General features: G+C 43.5%; 1 protein-coding gene and 1 pseudogene across 4 annotated transcripts; both read left to right on the forward strand.

Moving 5' to 3' along the window:
- Positions 1-25,712, forward strand: Ssr1 (signal sequence receptor subunit 1). Of its 4 annotated transcripts, XM_028856528.2 has the most exons (10): positions 1-179; positions 2,252-2,364; positions 5,818-5,905; positions 7,673-7,935; positions 9,640-9,716; positions 10,414-10,492; positions 12,114-12,207; positions 12,478-12,492; positions 14,105-14,168; positions 24,959-25,712. In XM_028856528.2, exons 1-10 carry the CDS (start codon positions 101-103, stop codon positions 24,981-24,983), a joined length of 897 nt encoding a protein of 298 aa, XP_028712361.1. In that variant the 5' UTR covers positions 1-100; the 3' UTR covers positions 24,984-25,712. The 4 variants fall into 4 exon arrangements, with proteins under 4 accessions (XP_028712361.1, XP_028712363.1, XP_028712362.1 ...); XM_028856530.2 differs by lacking the exon at positions 24,959-25,712 and having other exon boundaries at positions 14,105-15,909; XM_028856529.2 differs by lacking the exon at positions 12,478-12,492 and having other exon boundaries at positions 2-179.
- On the forward strand, positions 5,533-5,682 carry LOC114682597 (annotated as a pseudogene).
- Positions 25,713-26,750: the final 1,038 nt, after the last annotated feature.

A 26,750-nucleotide genomic window follows, 5' to 3' on the forward strand; every position in this document is an offset into this window, starting at 1 on the left:
CCCCGCCCCTCCCGCGGAGCCCGGATGAAGGGTAACGCCATTACCGCCCGAGCCGCCGAGAGCCCGAGCGGACTCGCTGTGGACGCTGACCGGCCGCACCATGAGACTCCTCCCCCGCCTGCTGCTGCTGTTCCTGCTGGCCTTCCCCGCCGCCGTGCTGCTCCGCGGCGGCCCCGGAGGTGAGGGGCGCGGGGTGGGGTGGGCCCGGCACCGCGGCCGCCCGGGATCTCTTCCCCGGGTGGTGGTGGGGGCCGTGCTGCCCCCCAGGACCCACCGTGGCTCGGCGCCCTGTGCGAGCGCGGGCCCGTAGCCCTCGGTCCGCGGGACCCACGCCGGGGCCGGCCTCGTCTCTGCCCGCGCGGGCCGCGCGGGCCCCCGACCCCCAGCCCCCCGGCCTCCAGCCTCTGCGCTGACGTGTCGCTAGCCCCACGCGGGCGCGCCTCCATTCATTCGCCCAGGGTGGACTCTCCACCCCGGCGCGGTGGATCGTAGCCCCTCCGTCTCCTTGATCGCCCAACGTGGTCCGTGTGGACTTCGAGGCTCGATGTCCAAAAGCGCCCCTTCTTCCTTCTGCTCGTCAGCCGCTACTGAAGAGTTCCCACCGGGTGGCTTTCTTTTCGTTTTCTAATGTCTCCCTCCTGCCCTCTCCCTTTCCCAGCCAGTTTCTGCAGGTTGGAAATGTGCTGGGGAAAAGTTACTTCGAGACTTATGAGTTTATTCTTTCCAACGATTGACCTGGGGTAAAAACTTGGCAGAATGTAAAAACGTAGAAACTTTTTCCTCTTGCCAAAAATCAAAAACTTTGATTTTCCAATTTATAAAAAGAGTTTGAGTAATGGCCAGAATTCCTTTCCTTTTTCCAAGTTTCCGCGGCCCAGGGCATAAGAAGTAATGATCCATGTTCAGAAGGTGTTCCTAGAAAACAGGAAGGGATTGGTTTCTATTTAGTAGCTAGTATGGTTTGAGTAACTGTTACAGATTTTGGTTGGGGGCGCGGTGGGGACACGGGACAGGTGTTGAGACAATCTCACGGAGGTAACCCTGGCTGGCTTCGAAATCTCTGTAGCCTAGCAGGACCTTGAACTTTCTGATCCTTGTCCCTGTCCCTCTGGAGTGCTGGGTTTCAGGTGTCTGGCACCGCACCCCATCAATGAGGTGGTGGGGATGAACCCAGGACTTGCAGCATGCCAGGCATGCAAGACATGCACGCTAACAACTGAGCTACAACCATAGCCCCTTGGATTTTCTTTCTTTTTTTAAAACTGGCTTTGGAAAATGATGTATAAACTACGAATGAACCGTTTTAACTCGGGAAGGTGAAAAGACTTAAAGATGCATGGTCCTAAGGACAGATGGCTTCCCGTAGGTATTGCACGTGTGGCTCTTCCCACATTTCCTTCTCTACTGAATTGCCACATCATCAGTCTCTGACAAGTGCTGGGAAGAACTGCTAGAACTTTGAAGGGCTTCTGAGGGTTTTGCCTGAAAGTAATGTAGTGTGACTTGCTGAGAAAGTTTTGTCTGTAAAACTGTGACTTATAATTGGGCATTATGATTATGATTTATTTTTGATATTTTAAATCTATCTGAAAATATGTTTGAAGTCATGTAAAAATAATCGGATTTTTTTCCCTTGCTACTAACCATGAAGATACCACATATTTTAAAATGTTTTATTACATTTAGTGTGTTGTGTGTGTGTCTGTGTGTCTTGTCTTTCTGTATGTGTGACTTGCAGTGCATATGTAGAGACTAGAGGACGCCTTTCAGTGTGAATCCTAAGGATCAAATTGACATGGTCTGGCTTGGCATCAATTGCCCTTAACTCACTGAGTTTGAGTCTGGCCTCCCTATTTTGTGCCTTTTGATATTAGAAACATTCCCTTTAATATGCAGTAGTTAAGACTACTAATAAAATAATATAAATATTGTTGTGCAGTGACATTGTTCAGCTGACCAGGGAAACGGAATTACTATAGGCAGAACATTTTTTTTCTTTCTTTTATTTTATCTATTTATTTATTTTTATTGTTTTTTGAGATAGAGTTTCTCTGTGCAGCTTTTGACTGAAACTCACTCTGTAGACCAGGCTGGCCTTGAACTCATAGAGATCCACCTGCCTCTGCCTCCTGAGTGCTGGAATTAAAGGTGTGTGCCACCACCGCCTGGCTTAGAACATTTTCTTATCCATACCTGATGTTTAAAAACAGTGATAAAAGTTAAGTGTTGATTTTTTTTATTTTATTTTCAGGATCATTAGCAGTGGCTCAAGATCTTACAGAAGATGAAGAAACAGTGGAAGATTCGATAATTGAAGATGAAGATGACGAAGCTGAGGTAGAGGAAGATGAACCCACAGATTTGGTTAGTGCTGTATACTGTATCTAGTATGTATAGGATACACGAAGGTGGGGTCACCCCCAATTTTGAGGTAGTCTCACTGTAGCCCAGACTGGTTCTAAACTTACAGTAGCTGGGGATAACCTTGAACTTCTGGTCCTCCTGCCTCCTCTTCCCAAGTACAGGACATAATGTGTTTTATTTGGTGTCAGAGATTGAACCCAGGGCTTCAGGCATAGTGGGCAAGTACACTACCAACTGAGCCCAAGAAAATGTTCTTCTTATTGGCAAGTTAGGTAATTTTTTTTAAGTTATATGAATGCATGGATACTTGCATGTGAGTCCAAATGCCTGAGGAGGCCAGGGGCATTTGATCCCCTGGAACTGGAGTTACAGACAGTTGTGGGTTTTAGATATGAGTCCTCTGCAAAAGCCCTATGTGTTCTTAGCCTCTGAGCTACCTCCCCTGGGTTGAAGTTGGCCTAAGGGCAAGTCATTCAGAATGAACACAAGGATTTTCTGGAGGAGGGGAGGAGAATCGATGCACTGATCGTTCATATGTGAATGGAGGAGGAGAACAGTGTAGTGGGGCTAGCACAAACCTGAGCTGTTAAATTTGGAACCTACGGTGCTCAGCTTTCTAGGTCTGTCTTTTCTGTTTTTGTGCTTGCTTACTTTCATTCAGTAACCTGCCGTGACTCCCGTGGGGCCATCTCTACTATGTAGCAAGGCTCTATTCCGGTACTAGATAGAACAAGTGCGATATTTTCTCTGCTTTCTTAAAAAGTTGATGTTCTTGTGGATAATGTGAGTGTGTTTTGGGAGCAGGGGATAAAGAGCAGGTGATAAAATAGGCCTTATGAATAGTAACAGTTAGAGAAGATCTCTTAGAAGTTAGCTCTGAAATTTGTACTCTGTAATAGTGACAATATGAATATCTGGCTTAGAGCTGGAGAGACGGCTTTGCAGTTAAGAACACTGGCTACTCTTCCAGAGGACCTGGATTCTTTTCCCTGCACCGACAGAGCTGCTCACAAACATCTGTAATTCCAGTTCCAGGGGATCTGATACCCTCTTCTGGTCTCCATGGGCACTGTGTGCACATGGCCCATAGGTACACATACATGCAGGCAAACACACACACACACACACACACACACACACACACACACACACACACAAAGTTCCAAAAAAAAAAAAACCCCAGCTCAAATTGGAGTCATTGCTACAACATTTTTCCTGCTAATGCCTACCTCTTAAGCTGGTGGTTTGCTCTTTTTTTTTTTTTTTTTTTTTGAGTTAACATTTTGATATACAGGCACATGGTGTTTCATCTGAATAGAATACCCTTAATGTTTATGCTTAGCTGGCTCCCTGCTTTGAAGAGACCTTTACTGGTGATCTGTGCCAAGCCTTATGCTTAGAAGCTGTGCATCTTCAACTCATTTCATTAGAGGAGCAGCCTTAAATAGATCACCTGTGCTACCTGCCCTGTCCTCTGCTTATGGAGGTGGTCTGGGATACACGGAGTCTGTGCTGTTGTACCAGGTAGTAGGCACTGGGCTTTATATTCCTGTGACCTGAGGTAAATCATAAGGTTATTGTCTTCCTGTCCTAAGCTTCCTGTGTTGTCATCTGTTCTTGCAGACATTGCTAGCTTTAACTCCTGTGTCAGTCCTCTGGCGGCAGTGTTGGCTCTGGTGTCAAAATGAAGGCCTTCAACAGTGAACTCTCAGAGTTCCACCTCTGCATCTCCTCCTGACAGTGTTATGCTCCGTCTAAGGATCTCCATCTCACCCTGTGGATCGTACAGGATTCTTTGCTTTTGTCACCTCCGGCATTGGTCCTTCTTGTTGGCATTCGGGTCTGGAGCTGCACACATGCAGATACACTATCTTCCCACCTTCAGTTGCTACTTGCTTTTTTACCTTTGCCGGTACCTGGTACTTCCTAAAAGAGTAATCTGTGCTTTCTGCTCTTATGTAGCTTCATATTCGTTACCCATCAGGATCTGTCCTATATGCTTAGTGAAAGTTGCTAAGGTCACCAGCAACCTCATTGCCAAATTCCTGGCCCACTTTCCTGGTTGCATAGTTCAGGCCCTTTTTAGCATTTGCTGTTTCCTGCCTTTCTCTTTCCTGCCTACTTGCTGCTGGGATTCTCTCTGCTACCTTCTTCTGGTTACACCCTGATGTTGGTAAAACCTGATTTTAACCACTACAGCCTTTTGTTAATAGCTTTCAGGTCTCCTTTCTAGCCCCTTACCTTGAGCTCCACAAATATTGCCACCACTTTGCAGGATAATACACTTCCAATTTCATATGCCCACAGTGGAGTCCGGCACTTACGAGCTATGCTTCCCCCATAAACGATTGTCTGCTTGTATGTGGCTCCAGTGGATTGGACTGTTGTCTTTTTCTTTTGTTTTATTTTGAAGTCCATTAATCGAATCGTAGTTGTGATTTCTCTCTTTCACTTTTTTTCCCTCAAGTATACTTTGCTATTTTATTCTTACAGAATTTGTTAGCCTTCCTGTCTCAGGTATATTTGCCTACTTGCATCTTGTATTTTGGAGACACTGTATTGCCCAAACTGGCTTCAAACTCCTATGCTCAATCAGCAATCTGCCTCTGTCTTCAAAAGTCATATCTTGCCTTGTGTATTCCTCAGATCTGGGGAACTCTGTCTCTGTAGAGGGGTGTGTATTCACCATTACCATATCATTTCAGTGGTATTTGACAGATATACCGTTTGAGTGGTGTATGGCTGATTGTCATGAGGAAATTTTAATTGGAATGTAAATCTTTCTGGGCTGCTAATAAGGTGCTTGAGAATGGGGCTAGGCAAAATGTTGTTACTGGCCAAATCCAGCTCTGCTCATCCATTTATTATCTGGCTGCTTTCACACAGCAGAAGCAGAGGTAAGTAGTGACGAGGAGGGGGACCTTATTATGGTCCCTCCTTAGAAGGAAACTAGCTTGCCAGTCTCTGTTCTAAGGACCTTGCAGTTCAAATTGTGGCTAGATTCCTATCCATGATGGCATTTCCTGAATGCTTATGAGAAATTGAAGCAAAAGTTCAGTCTTTACCTGAGGTAGAGCTACCAGATTCCCAGTGGCTTGGTGTGCACATTTTCATGAGCTGTTCTAGAAGTTCTGTTTAATTGATGAGGTAGAGCAAAGTAATACCATTGTACTTGGCTGCAGAGATGCTGTGGTCCAGGAGGTAGCTTTCCCAGGGAGAGGTTCATTGTCTTGGGATGTGCTGACTAGTGATTTCCCCAGTGCAGAAAACTCCACTGTATAAATTGTGACAGTGGGAGACTGTGTTTGTGATCTCCTCGTAAAAAAATAAGAAATTCATACCACCAGTACCAGCAAATCAGTATTTTATCCCAGTCTAGTGAAGTCTGTACTTCAGTGATTTTTTTTTCCCACCCCTTTCACAGCAATCTGTTTTTGATGTTGTTGTCCTTAGGCAGAAGACAAAGAAGAAGAAGATGTATCTGGTGAACCGGAAGCTTCACCGAGTGCAGACACAACTATCCTATTTGTAAAAGGAGAAGGTAATGCAGAATTATCTGTTTAATTCTGATCTTACGTTTATGAACACTGTGTGGTAATGCTGGTATTTAAAGGGGAAAGTAAATGTTATTTGGTTTACTAGAAATTAAACATTCTTCTAAAAAATACTTTTAAAAAAATGTATGCGTGCATGTGGGTGCACACATGCCAGTGGGAGCATGTGGAGGCTTGAGGATGACTGCAGGAGGCCTGCCCTTGTGCCAGGGCTTCTGGGGACCAAACTCAGGTTATCAGGCTTGCTTGCTGGCACTTTGACCCACACAGCCATCTTACCAGCCCCAAAAGTACCATTCTTGGAACTTTTTCCAAGCTGTGTCAGCAATACCAGTTTGTTCTGTTTTGATGGCTTGGGTTTAATCCCTGGAACCCATGTTAAAGAGCCAGCAATCACACAAAAAGCCCAGTCAGGGTAGCTCATTGAGGCTGTGAGGCAGCTAGCCGGGAGTAGGCAGCCCTGCAGAAACAAGACGGCCCTTCCTGAGCAAGTGAAGAGGAGAACTGACTCCCAGAAGTGGTTCTCTCTTCTGTGTGTTTGCATCCACACTCACACCCATACTAACTTTTAAAAGTAGTTTGGTTTGTTGGTATTGAACTGAAGGTCCTCCTGCCTCAGCCTCCCAAGTGTTGGGATTACAGGCATATATCATCAGACCTGTCTGGAATTTGGTGGTATTTTTGAATGATTAAATATCAGTGAAATACTAAATGTTTACAATTAGGCCTTGGTTACAGCATAGTATTAATTTAGAAAGGAATATTAAGGTTGCATATTTCTTGCTCCAAATGCATAGGACAAGAAGTGGTTTTGAATTTCTTTTTTTAAAGTTTTAGAATATTTTTATAGACATGAGCTATTTGTAGGGTGGATTTGTTTCATGTGCATCACTTGAGACTTGGATTTTCCACTTGTAGCATCTTGTTGACCCACAAAGGTTTAGATTTTGGAGCATTTCCAGTCTTCCGGCTAGGGCTACTCAAATTCTTGAGTGCATTTATTTATTGAGGGCTTTGTGGATAGCATTGTTCTTTATACATTGCAGTGCTTACTTAATCCCAGCAAACCCCGAGGATATAGTTATTGGTGGTTTTGGATTTAGAGGGGTTAAGAAACTTGTTCTGTGATTACTCAGAACATAAACTAGAGTGCAGAGATAAGATTCTAATAACCCAGTCTGTCTGTAGCCTGTGTTGTTCTAGGTGGAGTTCAACCTATTAGGCTGTCGTACAGTGTTATGGAAGACATAACAACAGAAACCATGCATTTTCTTGGTCTTAAGTGTTCTGTTTTCCATATATTCCAGCTTTATGCCTGCAAAAAGTGATTTGATTGCTGGGGATGTACTCAATAGTTCTTTACATACCTTGAAAGTACAAAGCCCCTGTTCTATTCTCAGCACTTAAGAAAAGGGAATTTAAATGTGTGATGACCCTCCTTCATTTATTTTTGTAGTAACATACTGAGTTATATAAACCTCTTGCATGATAATCTTGATGTTATGCTTTTTCTTAGCCTCTTAATCTGGATGTGATTAGGCTGAAATTGCAATACCCACTTTATCTCCTAAATTGGAATCCCAGAGAACAGACAAAAGATTTTTAGTTTGTAGTATAGCTCTGAATCAGAGCTAGTAGTCATACCAGAGTGCTCTGGTGAAGAGAATTCTGAAACCAAGTCCATGTCTGTGTTTCCTTTTGAACTCTGAATGTGCTCTGACCCCCATCCCCACCCCTCCTATTTTGTGTCTTAGATTTTCCAGCAAACAACATCGTGAAGTTCCTGGTAGGCTTTACAAACAAGGGGACAGAAGATTTTATTGTTGAATCGCTAGATGCCTCATTTCGTTATCCTCAGGACTACCAGTTTTACATCCAGAATTTCACAGCTCTTCCTCTGAACACTATAGTGCCACCCCAGAGACAGGCGACTTTTGAGTATTCCTTCATTCCTGCAGAGCCCATGGGGGGACGGCCTTTTGGTCTGGTCATCAATCTGAACTACAAAGATTTGAACGTAAGACCCTTTGAGTTGTGTTTTGTTTTTGCTAGAGACTGCAGGGGACAGTGGCCATTGTCGAATGCTTTTCTGTCTGATAAGTGCTTATACAAAAAAGGATTGCCTATCTGTCTCTAACTGCGTTTACAAGGTGGTGAGGGAGATGGCCAGAAATAAGCAGCAGCACAGTGTGAATGTGCCTGCCTGAGCTCTGTGGTACCAGATGCTGCTGTTAGGATCTTGACAAGGGCCAGGAAGGGCGAAGTGGAGTCTGCCTGTTACTTAGATGCTACTGAATAGTTTGTTCTGTCCCATTTTGTTGTAGACATTTTGCCCATTTAAATGCTTCTAAAGACTTTGTTACAGTTTTGCTCTTTTGTATACTCATAGATAAAATACAACCCACTTTTGCTGAGCAGTGGTGGTACATGCCTTTAATCCCAGCACTTGGGAGGCAGGGCCAGGTGGATCTCTGTGAGTTCAAGGCCAGCCTGGTCTACACAGCGAGATCCAGGACAGGCACCAAAACTACACAGAGAAACCCTGTCTTGAAAAACAAACAAAACAAAACAAAACAACAACAACAACAAAAACCCACCCACTTTTAAATACAGTTTTAGCAGCAAAGTTTATGTATTAATTTCATTTAAGCCCAAGAGGAATCCACTACTGTGGGCCAGGGACCCCAAGTGACAACTCTTACGTTCTCTATTGCATGAGGCTGTGTTTATCCAATTTCCTTTTCCAAGAGCATCCTTTGAGGAGTGGGTTCCACCTTCCCTCACCCCATTAATGTGTTCACCTTGTGTCTTCAGCGTTGTGATTAGCACAGAGGAAGAGCTTCTCATTCTGTCTCAAAGTGACATTTAAATAGCTAGAGTTACTTCATTTTGTGTCTATCATCTTGTTTTCAAGTAAGAATGAATTGAGTTAGGTTCAGTTTTTTTTTTTTTTAAAGATTTATTTATTCATTATGTATACAGTATTCTGCCTGCATATATGGCTGCAGGCCAGAAGAGGGCACCAGGTCTCATTACAGATGGTTGTGAGCCACCATGTGGTTGCTGGGTATTGAACTCAGGACCTTTGGAAGAACAGTCAGTACTCTTAACCGCTGAGCCATCTCTCCAGCCTTGAGTTAGGTTCAGTTTTAAAGTGCTACATTTGTGGAAGAACAGCCATTGTGTGTCTGGTGATTCCCTGTACTAGAAAACTAAAGTTTTGTTAAATTGTCAAAATTGTTTTAAGATGATAATAGAAAAAATACTTTGGAACTGGAAATAAATCACTGGTCCATTCCTTAGAGTGGAATTGGTTTCCATTCCAGTTCAGTGTAGATCATGGACCTGACTTTGTCCAGGTTTGCTTTGTGAGTGGTCTGCTCCTGCAGCTGCCACTGAGGAGCTCTGTGGGCTCTGCTTCTTCCTGCCAGTGCTCTGTGACCTTCACTGCTGTCCTGGCTCCTGAAGCCACTACCTCCCTGCTCCCTGAAGAAAGTAAAGGGTGGTCTTGGCAAGTTTCTGGGCATTTTTATTTTATGGGGGAAATAACATCGTAAGGTTTTGTACCTGGCGTTGAGTCATGCAGTTACATGTGACTTCATTGTCCCTTATGACTGATGGGAAAGTTAAGTCTAGTAGGATAACAGTTTGAAGGACACTTGTCACTTTTACTCTTTCAGCACATCTCGTATGTGATTTTTAATGTGTGTTTTTTAAACAGGGCAATGTATTCCAGGATGCTGTCTTCAATCAGACAGTTACAGTGATTGAAAGAGAGGACGGGTTAGATGGAGAAACGTAAGTAAAGCAGTCCTTGTGTATCTGGAGCTCACAGATTGAGCTGAAGGGCAGTGTGCTCAGATCCCAGAACATCTTTAAATGGTCAGAATGCAATGGTCCCTGCAGATTTGGAATACTTACTGCAGAGTCCATATGTTACGTGCTTCTTGTGCTTATTAATACAAGTCAGGAAAGATGGTTGAAACTGGAAAAATGCTTTTACAAAGGTAGTAGTTGACTCTTCTCTTCCCACATCTCTTCTGTTTGAATTGAGCTTTAGCCCATCTAACATGTCTCTATGATAATCACACAAAATAGGGTTTTTTCCTTGAGAAATGGTTTTTTTACGTGAAGAATCATTTGTGAACTTAAATGTGACTTACTTGAAGGGATTTATAAGGCTAGTTATGAAAAAGGATATAAATGTAAGGCAAACCAAACTACTAAATTATCTTAAACTGGGAGTTTGAAATAAAACACAATTTAGCTGGTAGAATTTTTTATTGACAGAGTGTTCTTAACTATAAATAAAAGGAAATTTGTAAAGTAAATGTAAAAAAATGTAAAAATTTGTTGCCTAGAATTAACTAAAATTCTGTTATTTTTTTTCCTACAGTTTATTTGGAAAGCTGTTGTAGCATGTGTTAGGATTTTGTTTTTAATTAGATATAGTATGTATGAATTAACACAAGCTATATTTTCTTTTTTGTACCAGAATTTTTATGTATATGTTCCTTGCTGGTCTTGGGCTTCTGGTTGTTGTTGGCCTTCATCAGCTCCTAGAATCTAGAAAGGTAATTATGAATGAACAGCTGGGAAACCACACCCAGCTGTGACAGTACTAATACACTGGAGTTCTTACTGTAGTTTGTTGTGCCTTTTAAAACAGTCCCCAGAGATAAGACTTTGGGTGTGTGACTTGAATTTGTTTTGAGATGTGTGCTAGTTACTCTCTCTAAAGTGATCTCTACTGTCTAATTGTAATGTTCCTTGAGTTCAGAAAGATTTTCTTCCACCTAATACATTTTTTCGTGAATGGATTGAATTATCTGTAATTGACCAATTTATTTGGGTTAGAATTCTTAGTGAGAGGGGGTACTTTTTTGTGTATTCAGAATTTATAGACTATGTAAAACTGTTTAAATAGATTATCAGAGTTTCTACCTGCTAGGCAAGCATTCTACACTGAGCTGTAAGTATAGCCCTTGGTTTTTGAGAGAGTTTTTTTCTGTGTAGTTCTGGCTGGCCTTAAAGTCCAGTGTAGCTCCATCTGGCCCGGCATGATCGGTCCTTCTGGGTCCTCCCAGGTGCTAGGATTACAAACTTACTTTCCCACAGAATTTTGAGACAGTCTTAACTATGTAGAGCTGGCTGGCCTCAGACTCATGGAGATCCACCTGCCTCTGCCTCTTGGGTACTGGGATTAAAAGTGTGTACCACTGCACCAGTTTCCTGCACAGATTAGATTTTTAAATTTCAGAGCAAGGCTAGAGAAAATGGAATTAAATTGGTTTTATAGTCCAGTATTGCAGCAGATATGCTATAGAGAAAGTCTCTCCCTCTCTTTGTTTTGTTTTTTTGTTATTTGTTTTTGAGACAGGGTCTCATGTAGCCTACTCTGACCTTGAACTTACTGTGTTGCCAAGGCAGGCCTTGAACTCCTGACCCTTCTACCTCTTCCTGCAGTGTCCTGGGATTATAGATACATTCCACTATGCCTTGAAAATTTCATGCCATTAATGAATTCATTATAGTCAGCCTATGTGAGATTTTGTGTGGTGGTGTTTTTTTTTGGGTTGTTGTTTTTTTTTTGTTTTTTGTTTTTGTATCTGTGCCTACTTTTTAATTGCATTTAACTACCAATGAAAGATTGCCTGCTTGCAACATTTCAGTAATTATCCTCAGTTTCACTGACTGGAACTTTATTTTTTATGATCTAATTCCTAAATGGAAATAAAATTATTGGGTAAATGGTGTTCTTATTTGATCTGTCAGTGGTATAACAACAAATTAGGCTCTTTACAGGCCGAAAATAGTCAAGATTTATTTTTTTAAAGCATTTTCCGATTACACTTACTTATTTTTGGGTGGGTATGTATACACATGCATTCACATGTGTGCAGTTTGGCATGTGAGGAGGTCAGAAGTCAACTTGGAGAAGTTGATTCTTCTGTCATTTGGGACACTGGGATCAAATGTAGGTCATCAAACTTGGTTGCAAGCATCTTTACTCACTAAAAAGACATGGTGTTTTCATCCTTCTAGCAAATAAAATGTATGTTAGGGTGTTTGAAAACAAAAGAATGTAATTTGTCTGCTAAGATACTCAAATTATATATGTTGATCAATGTTTTTAAAATTAGAATAAACAATGCTGTGACATGTTTTTGAAATACATCTTTTATGCTCTTGTAGCGCAAGAGACCCATACAGAAAGTAGAAATGGGCACGTCAAGTCAAAATGATGTTGACATGAGCTGGATTCCTCAGGAAACTTTGAATCAGATCAGTAAGTAGCCTTACAAACTCTGTGAAAATTTTTTCTCTAAATAGAAACTAAGTAGTTTCAATTCAGCAAAAACATGCTTGGTCAGTACTATTTACCATTGATCATTTCCATTACTTGTTTAGACTCTGGTGTAATGATTAACTTAAAGACTTGTTCTGTGTATAGTGTTTTTATGATTGAATGTAGAAGTGCGTTCAGACATGCAGCTTGATTGTAAATGTCTGGGTTCTCTCTAATCCGTTTCCTGTCTTTTCCTCCCTGTCGCTTCAGTGCAGAGTAGAAGAGGTGAGGTGGTTCATTTCTTCATGGGCTTTGCTACCGCAGTGGGGGCTCTTGCATAATGCATGAGGAAGCAAGTTGAATAATGGAACTGTAATTTTGGGGGGAAAACTACCACAAACTACTTTTTAGTTTTTCAAGACAAGGTTTCTTTGTGTAGTCTTGGCTGTCCTGGAACTTGCCCAGACTAGCCTTGAACCCACAGAGATTCACAACTGCCTATAAGCTACTTTTGAAAGAATGGATCTAAAATATTACTTAATATATTCTGTTTTGTTTTGTTTGTTTTTAAATAGGCAGTTTGGTTTTTCAAGACAGGATTTCTCTGTAACAGCCTTGGCTGTCCTGGAACTCGTTCTGTAGCCCAGGCTGGCCTTGAGCTCACAGAGATCCGCCTGGCTCTGCCCCCCAAGTTCTGGGTTAATAGTGTGCACCACCACCACTCCACTAGTCTTCAGTTATTCTTGATAAACATTTATTATAAAATGTATCCTAGTAACTTTTTTAAGAAAAAGGATGTTAGGCATATTCTTTCATTTCATAGAATACTTATAAATAAACCTCACACCTTGGTGAAAGTATCCTTTTCCAGTTTTTTTTTTTTTTTTTTCCTTCAGAAATCATTTGGTGGTGATGACGAGATAACCGGATCTTGTATATTGCCCAACCTGGCCTTGTATCTGGTTTCAAATGATTTTTGGCTGCCACAGTTAGCACATATCACCAGGGTGTATACATTTCTTTATTCTTTTTGGAAAAATATTAGCTTATTCTACAGTGAGCTATTCTTCCTGGTGCACAGAGTGCTCCTAGAAAATGAGGAGAGGGTATGTCCAACCTTTTTTTTGAAACAGTCTTTGTAGATATAGCCCAGGCTGGCCTCAAACTCAGCTTCCCCAGGACTGAGATTACAGGCATGAACCACCATACCCATCTTGGCCCTCTGTTTTTAAAAGAAACATATAGATTATTTCTTTTATAGAATAGTAGAAACTCAACACTACATATATTTCTGTTAAATTCTAAAGTGATTCTGTGTACTGGAGTGGTTTTAGCTTTGAGGTACTAATGTTCTTTGCTTGCTTTTTCCAGATAAATTTGTATAGTTGCCCAAACTTATGCACCCACAAATACCAACTAAGTCTTGTATTAGTGTCCAACAGAAGTATGCTTCAAATGTGTCATATCTTTTAAATGTTTGTATTTGTTTTTTAAGCAGAATCTCATAGTAGCCCTTGCTATAAGCTTTGAACTCCTAATCCTCCTGCCTCCACCTCCCAAGTGCTGGGATGTGGCCCACCATGCCTAGGTCTTTTAAAGTATCTTTAAACTCTTGCTTTTGCACATATAAGCATGTTATAGAATGTGCATGTGTGCATGGTGTCTGCAGTAGTAGATCAACCATTGTCAGACCATTTCCTACATTAGATGGGAACATTTTATTTTAATTGGTATCACCCTTGAAGGTTATTTTTAAACGTATTTTTAAAACTTAGAGCTAGGTAAGAGACATTTGTTACCAGATGGGTGTGTGTGTGTGTGTGTGTGTGTGGTTTACTGCTATCTGAGAAGGCAAAACACTCTTGAGGTAATTAGCTTCTTACTTGCTCTCTTTCAGATAAAGCTTCTCCAAGAAGGCTGCCCAGGAAGCGGGCACAGAAGAGATCGGTGGGATCTGATGAGTAAATGTTCTTTGTGCAACAATTCAGTCTGTGCTTCCCCTGCCCTAATGTTTTTCGGCCTGATGGGAATTAGTGCAGAGAAGCCATATCACCATAGAAGGCAACTACTGCTTATGTGTGGACTGAGCAATCAGAGTCTGTGGCGATAATATTGTGAAAATGCACTGCATTCATTTTTCTAAAGTAACAAATTTGGTTTTTTTGGTTTTGTTTTTTTTAAACATTAAACTGTGTGGGTGTGAATGTCTAAGCAGTTGTCTTACCAGAATCATTGTTAAACTACCTGAACCACGCCTTTAGAATACTCAGCAAAATGCTGGTGCCGCTTCCCTCGTGGTATTTTCTGAGTTTTGCCCCCAAGCTCAATTCATATTTGTTGTCAGTGTGGTTCTAGATGTTCTGCCGTGGATCATTTTGAGGAAATAATTGGTTTATTTCTTGGAATTGATCAAATCCAAGCTGATGGCACAAACTGGCCTTTTGCTTGCTGTCTGCTACAGCTTATATTCTAAAGGTACAAGCAGGAGGGACTGCTCCCTGAGCAGCGGAGGCCTGCTGGGTATCTGCTGCTCTTTACTGTGTGCGCACCTTCAGGAACTCACCAGTGGAGTCAAGGAAGTTTGGAATCTCTAGCAACAAACTGTGAAACCTGACAGTTCTATTGATGTTGGTATATAAATCCTAATTTTACACCTGTTTTCCTTTTTGGTTTCTTTTTTTTTTTTTTTTTTTTCTTAAACAAAAAGTAGTTTGCGCAAACTGGGTTGTTGTGTTGTCTGTTGTTCCTGTGACCTGGGGGAGCTCTGGAGTGGCCTCCTTTCTTTGCCTCTTTGCTTGTTGTTGGCTTTCAGCAGTGCATTTTGTTCTTAGAAACAATTTAAGAAAACTTGTCATGGTTTACAGACCAAGGGGATCAAATTTTAGGGGCAGAGATACATTTTGGTTAATCCTAACCTACAAAAACATTAGTTGGAAACTTTTAAAGTAGTTACAAGATTTATCTTTGGCCTGATCTTTTGGGGTTTTTGATTGTTGACCTACTTCTTGTCTTTGTTAATGTGGAAAATTCCCAAAATTTAAGCACTTAAGATTTCAGGACCAAAGTTAAGTTGGTTTTGATAACAATCCTTTAGTTACTCTTGCCTGAACTAGTGAATTAAGTTTGGCATTATTGTCAGACTTAAAGTAACATTGAGTTCAGTGAATGGGTCAGAGGCTTCCCTCTGTTTTTAAGCCATAGTCTCCCTGTGTGTATTACAAGGAAGTAGTAATGTCAGTAGTTCTTTTATTCCTGACTTCCTTTTCATTGGAAGGTCCATTCCCTTCCCCACACATCTAAAGGAATACAACGAAACACAATACACACAGAAACAGAACTTCCAAGCTGTTTAACATGTGAGCCAAAGCCAATAACGATAGAAGGTCTTCTGTAATTGTTAATCATTTTGCAAAAGGGGCTGAAATGTCAAATTGCCTGTAATTTGCATTGCTGGACTGTAAACTTTCTATGGCTGTAATATAATGTGTGTGGGTTTTTAATTGGACTGCATAATCAGTTTATTTTGAAAAGATTCTTTGAGGCCTGAGGAACTGTATGGTTTTTAACTTGATGTAATTAATATAGGAGACCCTTCTCATTCTCAAGAAACATTTTCCAGAACCTTCTGTAAATATCTCAGTTTGTTAAGCTACTGTAACATATACTACAGTAAGGTATCAGTGATTAAAACCTTTAAATGGCCCCTAGAGTTTGACTAAACACCTGGTAACAACATGGGCAGTTGCAGAAACCACACTTAGAGCTGCCACGTTCTCATCCCTGAGTAATTGCCTTATACACCAGCTCTTTGTTTCTGAGGCCCAGATTAGAGCCTCGGGAGTGTAGAATGTATTACTTTTTAGTGGAGACTGGGGACAGCTGAAAACTCGGGTCTTCAAGTGCCAGGCGTCTACTATAGCATCAGTAAGTATTTAGCAGAACCTAACTCCATAATGAATGGAATTCAATTCCACACATGGTTTGTTCAAGCACACTTAATAAGTAGTCTACTTTTAAATGTCTTTTTAAATGTAAATACTTGGATGAAGCGCTTTTTTTTTCTTTCAATATAGTCATTTGCATCATCAACCTTGGTTTCAGAATTCATCTTTTGAACAAGTGGGTTTCAGAATCTGTTAAATGAATTTAAGGATCATGTGTATCAAACGTCACCCAGGCCTTTGAGAATAACGTGTCATAAAGCATGGGTCTCACTCTGGTTGTATAGCTTCATCATTTGAATCATGTTCTATAGTAAGGGACTTTGGGACTGATACACTGTCCACTGAAGTGTTGCCTGAGGAGTTTGGAAAGGAGAAGTGAGACTAGAAAGCCTAAGGGGAAAGAACCAGGTAGAAATGCGAAGTAGCAGTAACAACAGAAAATAGAACTTGATACGTCGGGTGGCTAGTTTATCAGCCTAGAACTGCTGGAGGGAGAGGCAAGCGGTACAACATTGAATAACGGTCATGCTCATATTTTGGAGGTATAGTGGATGATGTTACATGCAGGAATACAGAGTGTTTGTCTCTTGTAGTGCAAAGGTGTTCGCTCATACTTTTGTTATAAAGAAAAATGTGCTTGGTAGTTAGTGCATTTGAGTCATGCTTTTTGTTTGTCTTTAGATGGGGTCTTATGGCCTTGTTCAGGATATTCTTGAATTCCTACAGTATGGCGTGAAATAATTTTAATTCAGCTCAGAACAATATATATGCTCTCAAAGATATTGATAGGCTAGACCCTTGGTTTTTCTTTTGAGTTCCAAGATTGTATGTTAGCTTAAATTGACTATTTCTAGATACAATTGAAGTACTTACACAGTGTTGGGTTGCATTTATAGCCATAGATCTGTATTTCTTTAATAAATCCTCCCTTACTCAGCTTAGTGAAGGGCAACCTCATGGTCAAATTTCTAGTCAGCAGTGTGTGTGTGTGATGTTAGGTTTCATGTTAGGTTACATTGAGGTTACGCTGGTCTGTGTTCCAGAGAAAATGACCTGTACAGAGTACTTCCTAAGAAGGGACAACAGGGCTATGAATTATTTCGGATAGCTAAGCAATAGTTGCTCTGGGGCATTAATTTTGTTGGTATTTGCATGCTTTTATCTCTTTTTCATTTACATAAAACCTAGCCTTGTGATTCTACCTGAAGTGTTCTGGTGGTCTTTTCTAGATGGTAGAATTGTGTAGAACACACAGTGAATGAAGCTGGGTATCCTGCCTTTGTAAAGGTGTGGGAAGGGAAGCTTGTTTGTTGAACATGAGTCATGAGATGTGTTCTGTGGGCCCTCTTCTTCATGACCCTTCACAACAGCTCACTGGGGCAGCCGCATTATTCTCACTTAGTATGTATAAAAAGGGTCATGGAATTTAAGTGACTTGGAGGCTATGTATTAAATAAGGGCTTCCAAGAGATGTCTTTTTAAAAAAAACCTCAGTGTACTCCAGACAACATGGACATTTTATAAAACCAAGCATTTGGGCAGCTTACAAATACTCAATTTCCAGAATCCAGCAGCTAGAAAGCACCTGTAATCCCAGTACTGGGGAGGCAGAAGTAGAAGGATCGTGAGAAAGTCCAGCCTGGCCACATAGCAAGACCTTGTTTTAAAAAAATGAAAATGATGTTTGGATGGTTTGAATATTTTTAGCTGAAATACCCATATTTGTGTTAGAGATGTTAATAGCTGCTTGTATTATACTGGCAGGTGGGGGCAGGTCTGGGGTTACAAGACTTCCGATCTACTTTCTATTCAGTTTGGATTTTCTTTGGGCACAATAAGACATTGCAAAGAAAGTCCAGTGTACCTGAAAAGTCCAAAGGATAGGTCTTTAGTCTTCAAGACCCAGAGGTAATTTGTGCCTATTCTGTTCCTTTGCTTCCCCTTATACTGACTTCTGTAGGTGCCTGTGACAGTTTGTCCTGCTGTCACTTCTCCCTCTGCTAGATTAGGAGCCCCAAGACTTGGGTATTGACAGCCTCTAGCTCCTTTGGTTGGAAACCTGTTACTGCATAAAGGTTAGCCTAGTCTTAGTGAGTTCTCGGCCAGCCAGAACTACATAGCGAGACCCTGTCTCAAGAACAAAGGCAGCATGGACTGGGGACATAGCTCAGTTGACAATGGCCTTGCAAGCATGAGGACTTGGGTTTGAGCTCCTGAAACCATGAGAATGCCAGGTATGGTGGCATGTGCTGGCCAGCTGTCTCAAAGGTAGAGGACAGCATTCCTAAGGATGACACTCAAGGTTGTCCTCTGGCCTCCGTACACCTGCAGTCTGAAGGCATTTTAGACAAGAGAATGAGAAATAACTGAAGAATGGTGTGTGTAGAGTGTAGCACAAGACCCTGAGTTCAGTTCTTAGCACCAAGAAATGGAAGTGTTCAAGTTGGATGTATCAAGCACTTGCTCCCTGTTCATTCTCACTCAGTCATCAGCTATGTGACTGACATAGCCTCTGGAACTTGACTGGAGGTGTAAGGAATCCCTAGATGAGTATGTGCTCACCAGTAGGCTCTCCTGTGTTCTAGCGGTAATCCTCAGGACTGCAGGAACCTTAGGCTTCCCGAGGACTTCGTGGATTGGACTGTTCTCGACTCCAGATGGACTCTTCCTTCCGTCCCATCCTCTCCATCTCTGACTCTTCTTTGCCTGCTTCTGAAAGCTTCGTCTTGAGTCCTGCAGGTCCTCCTCTTCCACTGTCTGCTTTTCCTCTTGTCAGACTGTCCCTGTGCTGCCGGCCTTGCTGGCCTTCACTAGGCCTGCAGTGTTTCAGGTTCCTTTTGACTTAGCCCTGCCCGGGCAGAGCCTGCTAATCTAGGATCTCGTGGCACTCCATGTGGCCAGAGCCATCTTCATTGGCCACCAACCCCAAGTCCCCTTTCCCATCCAGGGTCATGCTTTGGCACTAAAGTTTCATGTTTCGTGTTGTTGAACTTGTTAGTTCAGCCCTGGGTTCTTTGATCTCAAGTATTTCCTTCAGGGCCAGTTAACTGCCTGTGGCCCTCTAGTCTCTCTCCCCACACCAGTAACACATGCTCTCTTCCGTGGCCCTCTCCAGCTCCTCTGTCACCTTTCAGCAGCACAACTTACCTTTTAGCCTTAATGAATGAGTGACAGCTAACCCTAGCTCTGCTGTGAATTACTATTAGATTTCAGTCCTCTCCACTTCTGAGTTACCTCTGATTCAAAACATTACTTTTTCTACTTCCCAGTTTCCTTCAGGAGACCTGGAGCTGCTGTTTGAACTCAGCGCTTCCCACTTGTGGTTTCCCAGTGTACTTCAAGTGGATTCATCTATTAGGAAGCTTTCCAGTGGGGGGTTCTTGGTGGTCATGTGTCTGAAGGTGTTCTTTGGGTGGCTTTTGTGTCTGTTGAGTGAAAATGGGGGCAGTGAACTAGTAGTTCTCATGCAGCTTTGATATTCATTCCTCATATAAGTGTCAGGATGGCTGTGCCGAATCTGGTGAGCCCAAGAGGTAAAGGTGCTTATCTGTGTTGCTTCTGTTTCTAAGGCATACCCCTCACAGCTGCTTGGGAGAGCTTCGCTGCAGTCTGAAAACTTTCTCAAGTGCTAGCCTGTCACTGTTGATCTTCAGAGATGAGATGCTCAAACATATCTAAAATACTAAACAGAAGAAGAAAGGAAAAAACAGTCCAGGCATGATAGCACATGCCTTTTATCCCAGCACTTAGGAGGTAGGTAGAGGTAGGTGGATCTCTTGAGAGTTCAAGGCTAGCCTAGTCTATGTAAGTGAGATTCTATCTTAAAAAAAATTTGATCATGATTTTGGCCAGAATTATGTTTTTAAAAGTTAACCTATTTTCTACATACAAAAATGTTGCCATTCCAGATAACAAAGTGTTGTAGAATCAAGAGGACTAACAATGAATTTCATATCAAGCTTGATGGTGTAGGCTTTTAATCCCAGCTCTTCGGGAGGCTGAGGCAGAAGGATTGTGACTTCTAGGCATGCTTGGGCTGTAGGGTAAATTTCAAGGCCAGCCTGGGCAACTTAATGAGACCCTATCTGAAAAGGAGCTCAGCGGTAGAGAGCTTGTTCAGTATGTGTGAGGCCCTGGGTTCCATCCCCAATACTGCACACGCTCATGCATACACAGGTGCATTCACACACGCGCGTGCGCGCACACACACACACACACTTCACGTGTGCTGCTGGCCTGTTGACTTTGCAGATCATGGTCGTAAAAGATACATGAGGGTTCAAAGACCTACCCTCCTCTCATTCCCACTCACACTAAGAGTGGGTTTCCAGTTATTCACACACCCCACGAACCAGCCAGTTAAGCGTTGTCATCTGGACACCCGGTGAGGCGGCAGCACCAGGTGTCCCCCCAGTTCAGCTCTGTGCTGTCACATTGAATGTTCCTCACAGAAAGGTCACTTGACTGGAAGCTGCAAACTTGGAGAGTGTGGCTGTATAACTAATGTTTTCAGTCTTCTGTGAAAGAAAAACATGCTCTGAAGAATTAGAAAAAAACAAGGACTATAAGAACTAGTATTTTTATGTTTTCTTCTAAATGCTTGGAACAGTATTAACTTTCAGATTAACCTTTAAATGCTAAATCTAGGGAGAGACATACCAAAATGCTGATGCAGTCTTTGTGCTAGGGTGGTGAATTTTCTTCCTTTTCAAAATGTTTGTAAAGTGCTTATATTTTATACTGAAAGCAATAAATATGAATGTTGACTTTATCTGGGCCTCCAAAGATGAGTGTGATCCTCAAAGCAGTTGCAGATAGCTTCCGTGTAGCCAAAAAGAGAGTGAGCCATTGCCTAAAACGTGTTAGCACACGTCCTGTTTGAAGGTCGGGATAACTAGTCGCAGAAGCCCCTACAGGTGTTTTATATCATCCTCGATGTGAACTATGAATGTCCATTCTTCCCTCCGCTCTGCACTGGTCCAGCCCCCCACATTCAATGCTGCATCCCTGCCATGGCCAAGTCAGGAACTTGACTTTGCCCTGCTGAAGGTTTCATTTCCACAGACACAGTCTGTTTGTGGTGCTCCACTGTGGCCTGCAGGGTGCTCAAGGGTCTAGATTAGAGGGTCCCTCCCTGCCTTGCCATCCCCTCACACCCTCTCCAGCTTCTCACCGTCGTAAGCCCCCACACTTACTCCAACAGTGGGACCTGCCCAGCTTACCTCAGGGTGTGCATCACACTCCGTGCTTTGTTGTCCATGTCCTACTCCCCGATCCTTATGTTGTTTCACCCTATGAAATGGGAACTTCAGGACCAGAACTGTTAAGGACTAGGTGTGTAGCTCAGCACTAGATCCACTGCCTCAAATACACATGGCCCTACTTTGCACATCCAGCCCAGGCAACCAAGTCGCTAGATGGAGTCTTCAGATAGTACCTCAATGGTAGGTGTTTGATGATAGGATTTTTTTACACAGCCACACTGTGATACATTTGCAAATAAGGAAATTAAAAGTACAAGTTTGCCGGGTGGTGGTGGCGCATGCCTTTAATCCCAGCACTCGGAAGGCAGAGGCAGGCGGATCTCTGTGAGTTCAAGGCCAACCTGGTCTCCAAAGCAAGTTCCAGGAAAGGCGCAAAGCTACACAGAGAAACCCTGTCTGGAAAAACAAAAAAAAAAGTACAAGTTTACTTGATTTAGAAATAAACTCCACTATTAAGCTGCAAAACTGAGATTCAAACATAGGTGTGTGTGTGTGTGTGTGTGTGTGTGTGTGTGTGTCCCGAGCAGTTATGTGATGGTGTGCCTCCCTCCAAAACAAAACTACCTCCTGGTCACCATCCACTAAAAACCCAAGCGGAGAAGAAGCGTTTGCATGCCACGCTTGGGATTCACAGGCAGAACCTTGCAAGCTGCTGCACCTTGAATCTATGCAAAGAGCTGGTGGCATCGAGTGTAGACTGCTGCTCATTTGGAGAAGAAATGGCAGCCAAGTCCACAAAGTCACTGGTAAATGGTCCCTGTGAAATTCCATCAGGTAGCTCTAGAAAAGGCACGAAAACATAACAGCTGTAGCTTCAATATGAAAAACTTGTTCCTAAACTGACTTGTAACCACAGATACTTTCTTACATGCGTGATGACCAGGCATGACGCCAAGCGAAAATTAGCCCCTCACAAGCCGCACAAACTGCCCACTAGCCATGACAGCATTGGGAGGAGAGAGGCAAGGGAAACAGTCAAAGGTTAGCCCCTTACCCATGGTTCTGCCTCTGAAGACTAGGTGCCACTAGTATTTAAAACTAACACCAGATGCTCACAGTGAAAAAGCAATCAGAGGGCTGAGGCAAGAGGCTTGCTGGTTGAGGTTGCAGAGTGAGTCCTTGTCTCGGAAAACCTAATTAGGGCCAATGAGATGGCTCACAGGATAAAAAGTGCTTGCTGGGCTGGGCGGTGGTGGCGCACGCCTTTAATCCCAACACTCAGGAGGCAAAGGTAGGCAGATTTCTGAGCTTGAGGCCAGCCTGGTCTACAGAGTGCGTTCCAGGACAGTCAGGGCTATACAGAGAGACCTTGTCTTGAAAACAAATGAACAAAATAAAACAAATACAAAAAAAAATGCACACATTTCTAAATGCACATAAAAGTCAGTTTCTTACAGGAGATAGTCACTTTCACTTGTGAGAGGTTTTATTTTGTTTTGTTTGTTTTCTTCATAACTTTTCCCGTAGATCCACTACAGGGAGCTTTCAAATGATAAGATATTGCAGGGCAGGCGAGATGGCTCAGCACTGAAAGGCATTTGCCACCAAGTCAGAGTTGGATCCCAGAACCCATATGGTGGAAGGAAAGAATTGACTCCACAAAGTTGTCCCAGGATCATATACGCACCATGGCGCACGAGAAAGCACACACACACACACACACACACACACACACACACACACACACACACACACACACTAACAACAAATATAAAAAATTTAAAAAGAAAATATTTTCATGTGTGAGGTATTCCAGACTCCCTTGGAGCCAGTCTGCACAGATGTATTTTTGCTGCCCTCTGCTGGCCATGGAAGGTATGGCAGTGACTGAACCACCCATTCCCAAGGCCTCCCAGCCCTGAACGCTGGAAAAGTCTGGGAAGAGTTCATTCCTAAACACACTACCTTACTCCAGTATGGGTCATGACCCCTTTGGGTTGCATACAGATATCCTGTGTGTCAGATATTTACATTACAATTCATAACAGTAGAAAAATTACAGTGATGAAGTAGCAACGAAAATAATTTTATGGTTGGGGGGGTCATCAGAACATGAGGAACAGGATTAAAGGGTCTCGGCTTTAGGAAGGTTGAGAACCACTGCGCCAAGAGAAACAAGCTGAGCAGAGAAAGCCAACCACTCCTCTGCTTTGCCTGCTGCAGGGTCTCCTTGAGTATGAGATGGCATGAGAACAGAGCGGGTTGTTTCCATCCATTGGATGACCGTGTTGTAGATTGGGTCAGCTACTGGGATGAACCCTTTCCTGAAGCCACCCACCCATGTACTGCATGGATAACCTTCCTCTAGTCCCCTGACTTACCTCCACCTGTGTCTTCACCTGTCATGTAGGGATAATAGTAACTAGAATTACTAGTTAATCCAATGAAGCTCTCTAAATCTTTTAGTTTATCTCTGCTTTATAAAAAAAAAATGCAGCATGACAAAAAAAAGCTGACCGGAATGCCTGACCCACAGTAGCTTTCTTGTTTCTCCCTCTAAAAGCGGGGATCATGTGTCTGCCACTAAAAGCACTGGAGCTTTTCCCTCCAAACCATGACGTATTTAAACAGTGTAGCCCTCTCATCCTCCCTCACTTTGTCTCCAAGCAGTCTCAGACTGCTTTGGGCACACAGTCAGCCACACTGCCTGCTGCCCAGCCTAGACAAGTGTGCGTGGATCCACCTGGTTCCTGCACGCTTCTAAAGATGCCAGATGCCAGTGTCCCCAAGTGGTAGTGGTCCCTGCCCATGGCGCTGCCAGAGCCTTGACCCACTCTAACTGCCATCTTGTCCCTTCTGAGTCCACCCAGCATGACATGGATCCTGGGGAGCCAAATTCTGGTCCACGCTTGCATGGCAAGCCTTTTATGAACTAAGCCTTAGCTCCTTAGCGGCATCACCCTGTATCGGAGGAGCTTTTCTTGGACTCTCTGCCTTATACTGAGGGTAGGTGTCTGTTCCATAATCCCAGGCACAGGGTTTCATTCATTCACACAGTTCTCAAGGTATGCATGCCGCCATTGACTGTGAGGGTCATGCCTTGCTCCCTAGGACAGCGACAATGACAGCTCCCAGTCTGGAGCCTGGAACACAGCAGGCACTCAAAACGTGTTAAGTGGGTGAGGGAATGGGAATGGTCAGGCACTGATTTGGTTCCTAGAGCAAAGATCCATACCTCTCCTTTGCTCTGCAGCATGGCGAGACTTGTTTTCACACCAGGTCCCTCCTGAAGCATGCAAGTGCCCAAATCTCAATGGGAAGCACGCTTGTTTGGCCTTCTTTCCCGGAGGGACTCATACTCTGGGCCGATTTTAATAACTTGGAACTCCCGGCTTAGGCTTCTCTCTGACTCCTCATAGGAGGAAGAGCATGACGGGGAGAATCTTTGATGGGTGACGTGTTCGGCTCCACACAGCAGCATAAAGATGCCTTTAAGATGGTCCTAGGCCCCGTTGCCCCATCCCCCAAGCTTCGGACACTGGGGCAGTGGCTGGGAGCACATCATGCAGCCTCTTAGGTCACCGTCTCCCTCTGCTCTTTCAGGCGCAGAAAGAAAGAGGCCCACTGAGGGGACCCTGCTGCTCAGCCATCCTGCGGTCTCAGGGGCACGATGTGCCTGCCTCAGCTGCTTCAGGAAGTTGCCTAGACCAGTGGCCCCTGGATGTCTTCTCTGCACCGGCTTGCTGTTTGTGACATTTAGGACAGCACCAGCTGCTCAGCTGAGTCCTCTGTGGAGTCACCGCTGGAAATGGCTGGGTCACTAGCTGTGGCTGATGAGTGACGACAGCTGCCGTGTGTGTTGTCTCAGGGTGGAGTGTTCCCAGGAAGCCCCGCGTCTCTGACAGCTAGTGTGGAGGAGGGGAGGGGCCCCCGGCCAAGCTCTAGGGCCACTTGGGTCAGCGGGCTTTCATGTCCCCACATCATCTATGGTCTCATGACAAAGATGGCAGGAACCAGAGGATTCCGTGTGAAGGAAGCCAGCATACCTCCTTGACTGGACGTACCTTAGCAGCTTCTGTGACCGTTTGAGGAGATGTCCAATGACGAGTGTCCTCAGGCTGGGCTGACGGGACCTCATCAAGAGCTGAGTGGTCCCCCCACTCCACAGGCCCTCCAGTGGAGGTGAGCCAGGCACCCCAGCTGAGTAAAGCTTCATGCAAATGTAGATTCACCTAGCTGGCTCTCGGGCAGTTTGCTGCGTGTTGATGCTCACCATGAGCTTGAATTGTGCTGATGTGAATGGAGTTGAATTACTTTGAATCAAATTGGGTGGAAATAAATGGATGTAAAAGGCTTACAGATTTATATGAATTTTTCTGGGTGCCAGGCCCTAGAAGGTCAAAGGTGAAGACAATCATCCCCCCCCCCCAGGTGTATCCAATGGCAGTGCTGTGGGATTGTGGATAGAGCACATTTGGGGTTGTGGGTTGTGAATGTGAGAGGAGCTGAAGTGACGTGATGTACTGGCTGACGGAAGCAGCCTTGCGTCTGATCCATGACACAGGCTCACCTTTGTTCATACATCGTCACATAGAGACAAACTGTATCACCAGCCCTACCAGTGACCCGAGTACATCTGAATCCTCTGGACACAGCCCCTCCCCTACACCACCTGTCTAAGTCAGACTCTGGAATTTCAGAAAGCTGGCTCAAGAGCCTGCATTAAAAAAGAAAAAGAAAAGCCAGGCGATGATGGTACCGGCCTGTGACCCCAGCACTCTGGAGGTGGAGGCAGGCAGATATCTGAGTTCCAGGCCAGGCTGGTCTACAAAGTGAGTTCCAGGACAGTGAAAGCTGGAACATGGAGAAACCCTGTCAAAAAATAAATAAATAAATAAATAAATAAATAAATAAAAATGGAACCCTTGGGGAGATGGGGTGCTGCTGGATCTCAGCAGGGCTACCAGCACCCCACTTGCCTTTCCTAACTTCATGGTCCACTTTCTCTTAGATTCAGATGAATATATTTGCACCGTCCAAGCTCTTGAGTACACAGGAAGCCCTTCAATTTTTAGGATTCTGAACTGGTTCTTGAGGAGCCATTCTCTAGTGCTAGTAAAATATTAAACTCAGAAGCCTGGATGGTACCGTTTGAAGTATCAGGTAATGCTTGAACTCAGGAGTTAGAGGCCAAAGTCGGCAACATGGCAAGACTCATCTCAAATGAACACCAAAGTTTGAACTCAGGACCCAACAGATGGTATGATTGTGGGGCAAAAGCAGGTCAGTGATCCTTGAACACCTGCTGGGTACCTTCCCTCTCCTGAATCTGACTTGTGATGAAGGGCTCACACCACCTAATGGAGAGGAGGAGAACTGCACCAGAGTCTACTGG

Source organism: Peromyscus leucopus, chromosome 5, assembly GCF_004664715.2.
Source record: "Peromyscus leucopus breed LL Stock chromosome 5, UCI_PerLeu_2.1, whole genome shotgun sequence".
Taxonomy (NCBI): domain Eukaryota; kingdom Metazoa; phylum Chordata; class Mammalia; order Rodentia; family Cricetidae; genus Peromyscus; species Peromyscus leucopus.

Excerpts from the sequence above, each read along its gene's own strand:
- Ssr1 (XM_028856528.2), top strand. The coding sequence starts at position 101 with ATGAGACTCCTCCCCCGCCTGCTGCTGCTGTTCCTGCTGGCCTTCCCC. Across the intron at positions 5,906-7,672 it reads CCTATTTGTAAAAGGAGAAG|ATTTTCCAGCAAACAACATC; the intron begins GTAATGCAGAAT and ends TTTGTGTCTTAG. Across the intron at positions 7,936-9,639 it reads TGAACTACAAAGATTTGAAC|GGCAATGTATTCCAGGATGC; the intron begins GTAAGACCCTTT and ends TTTTTTAAACAG.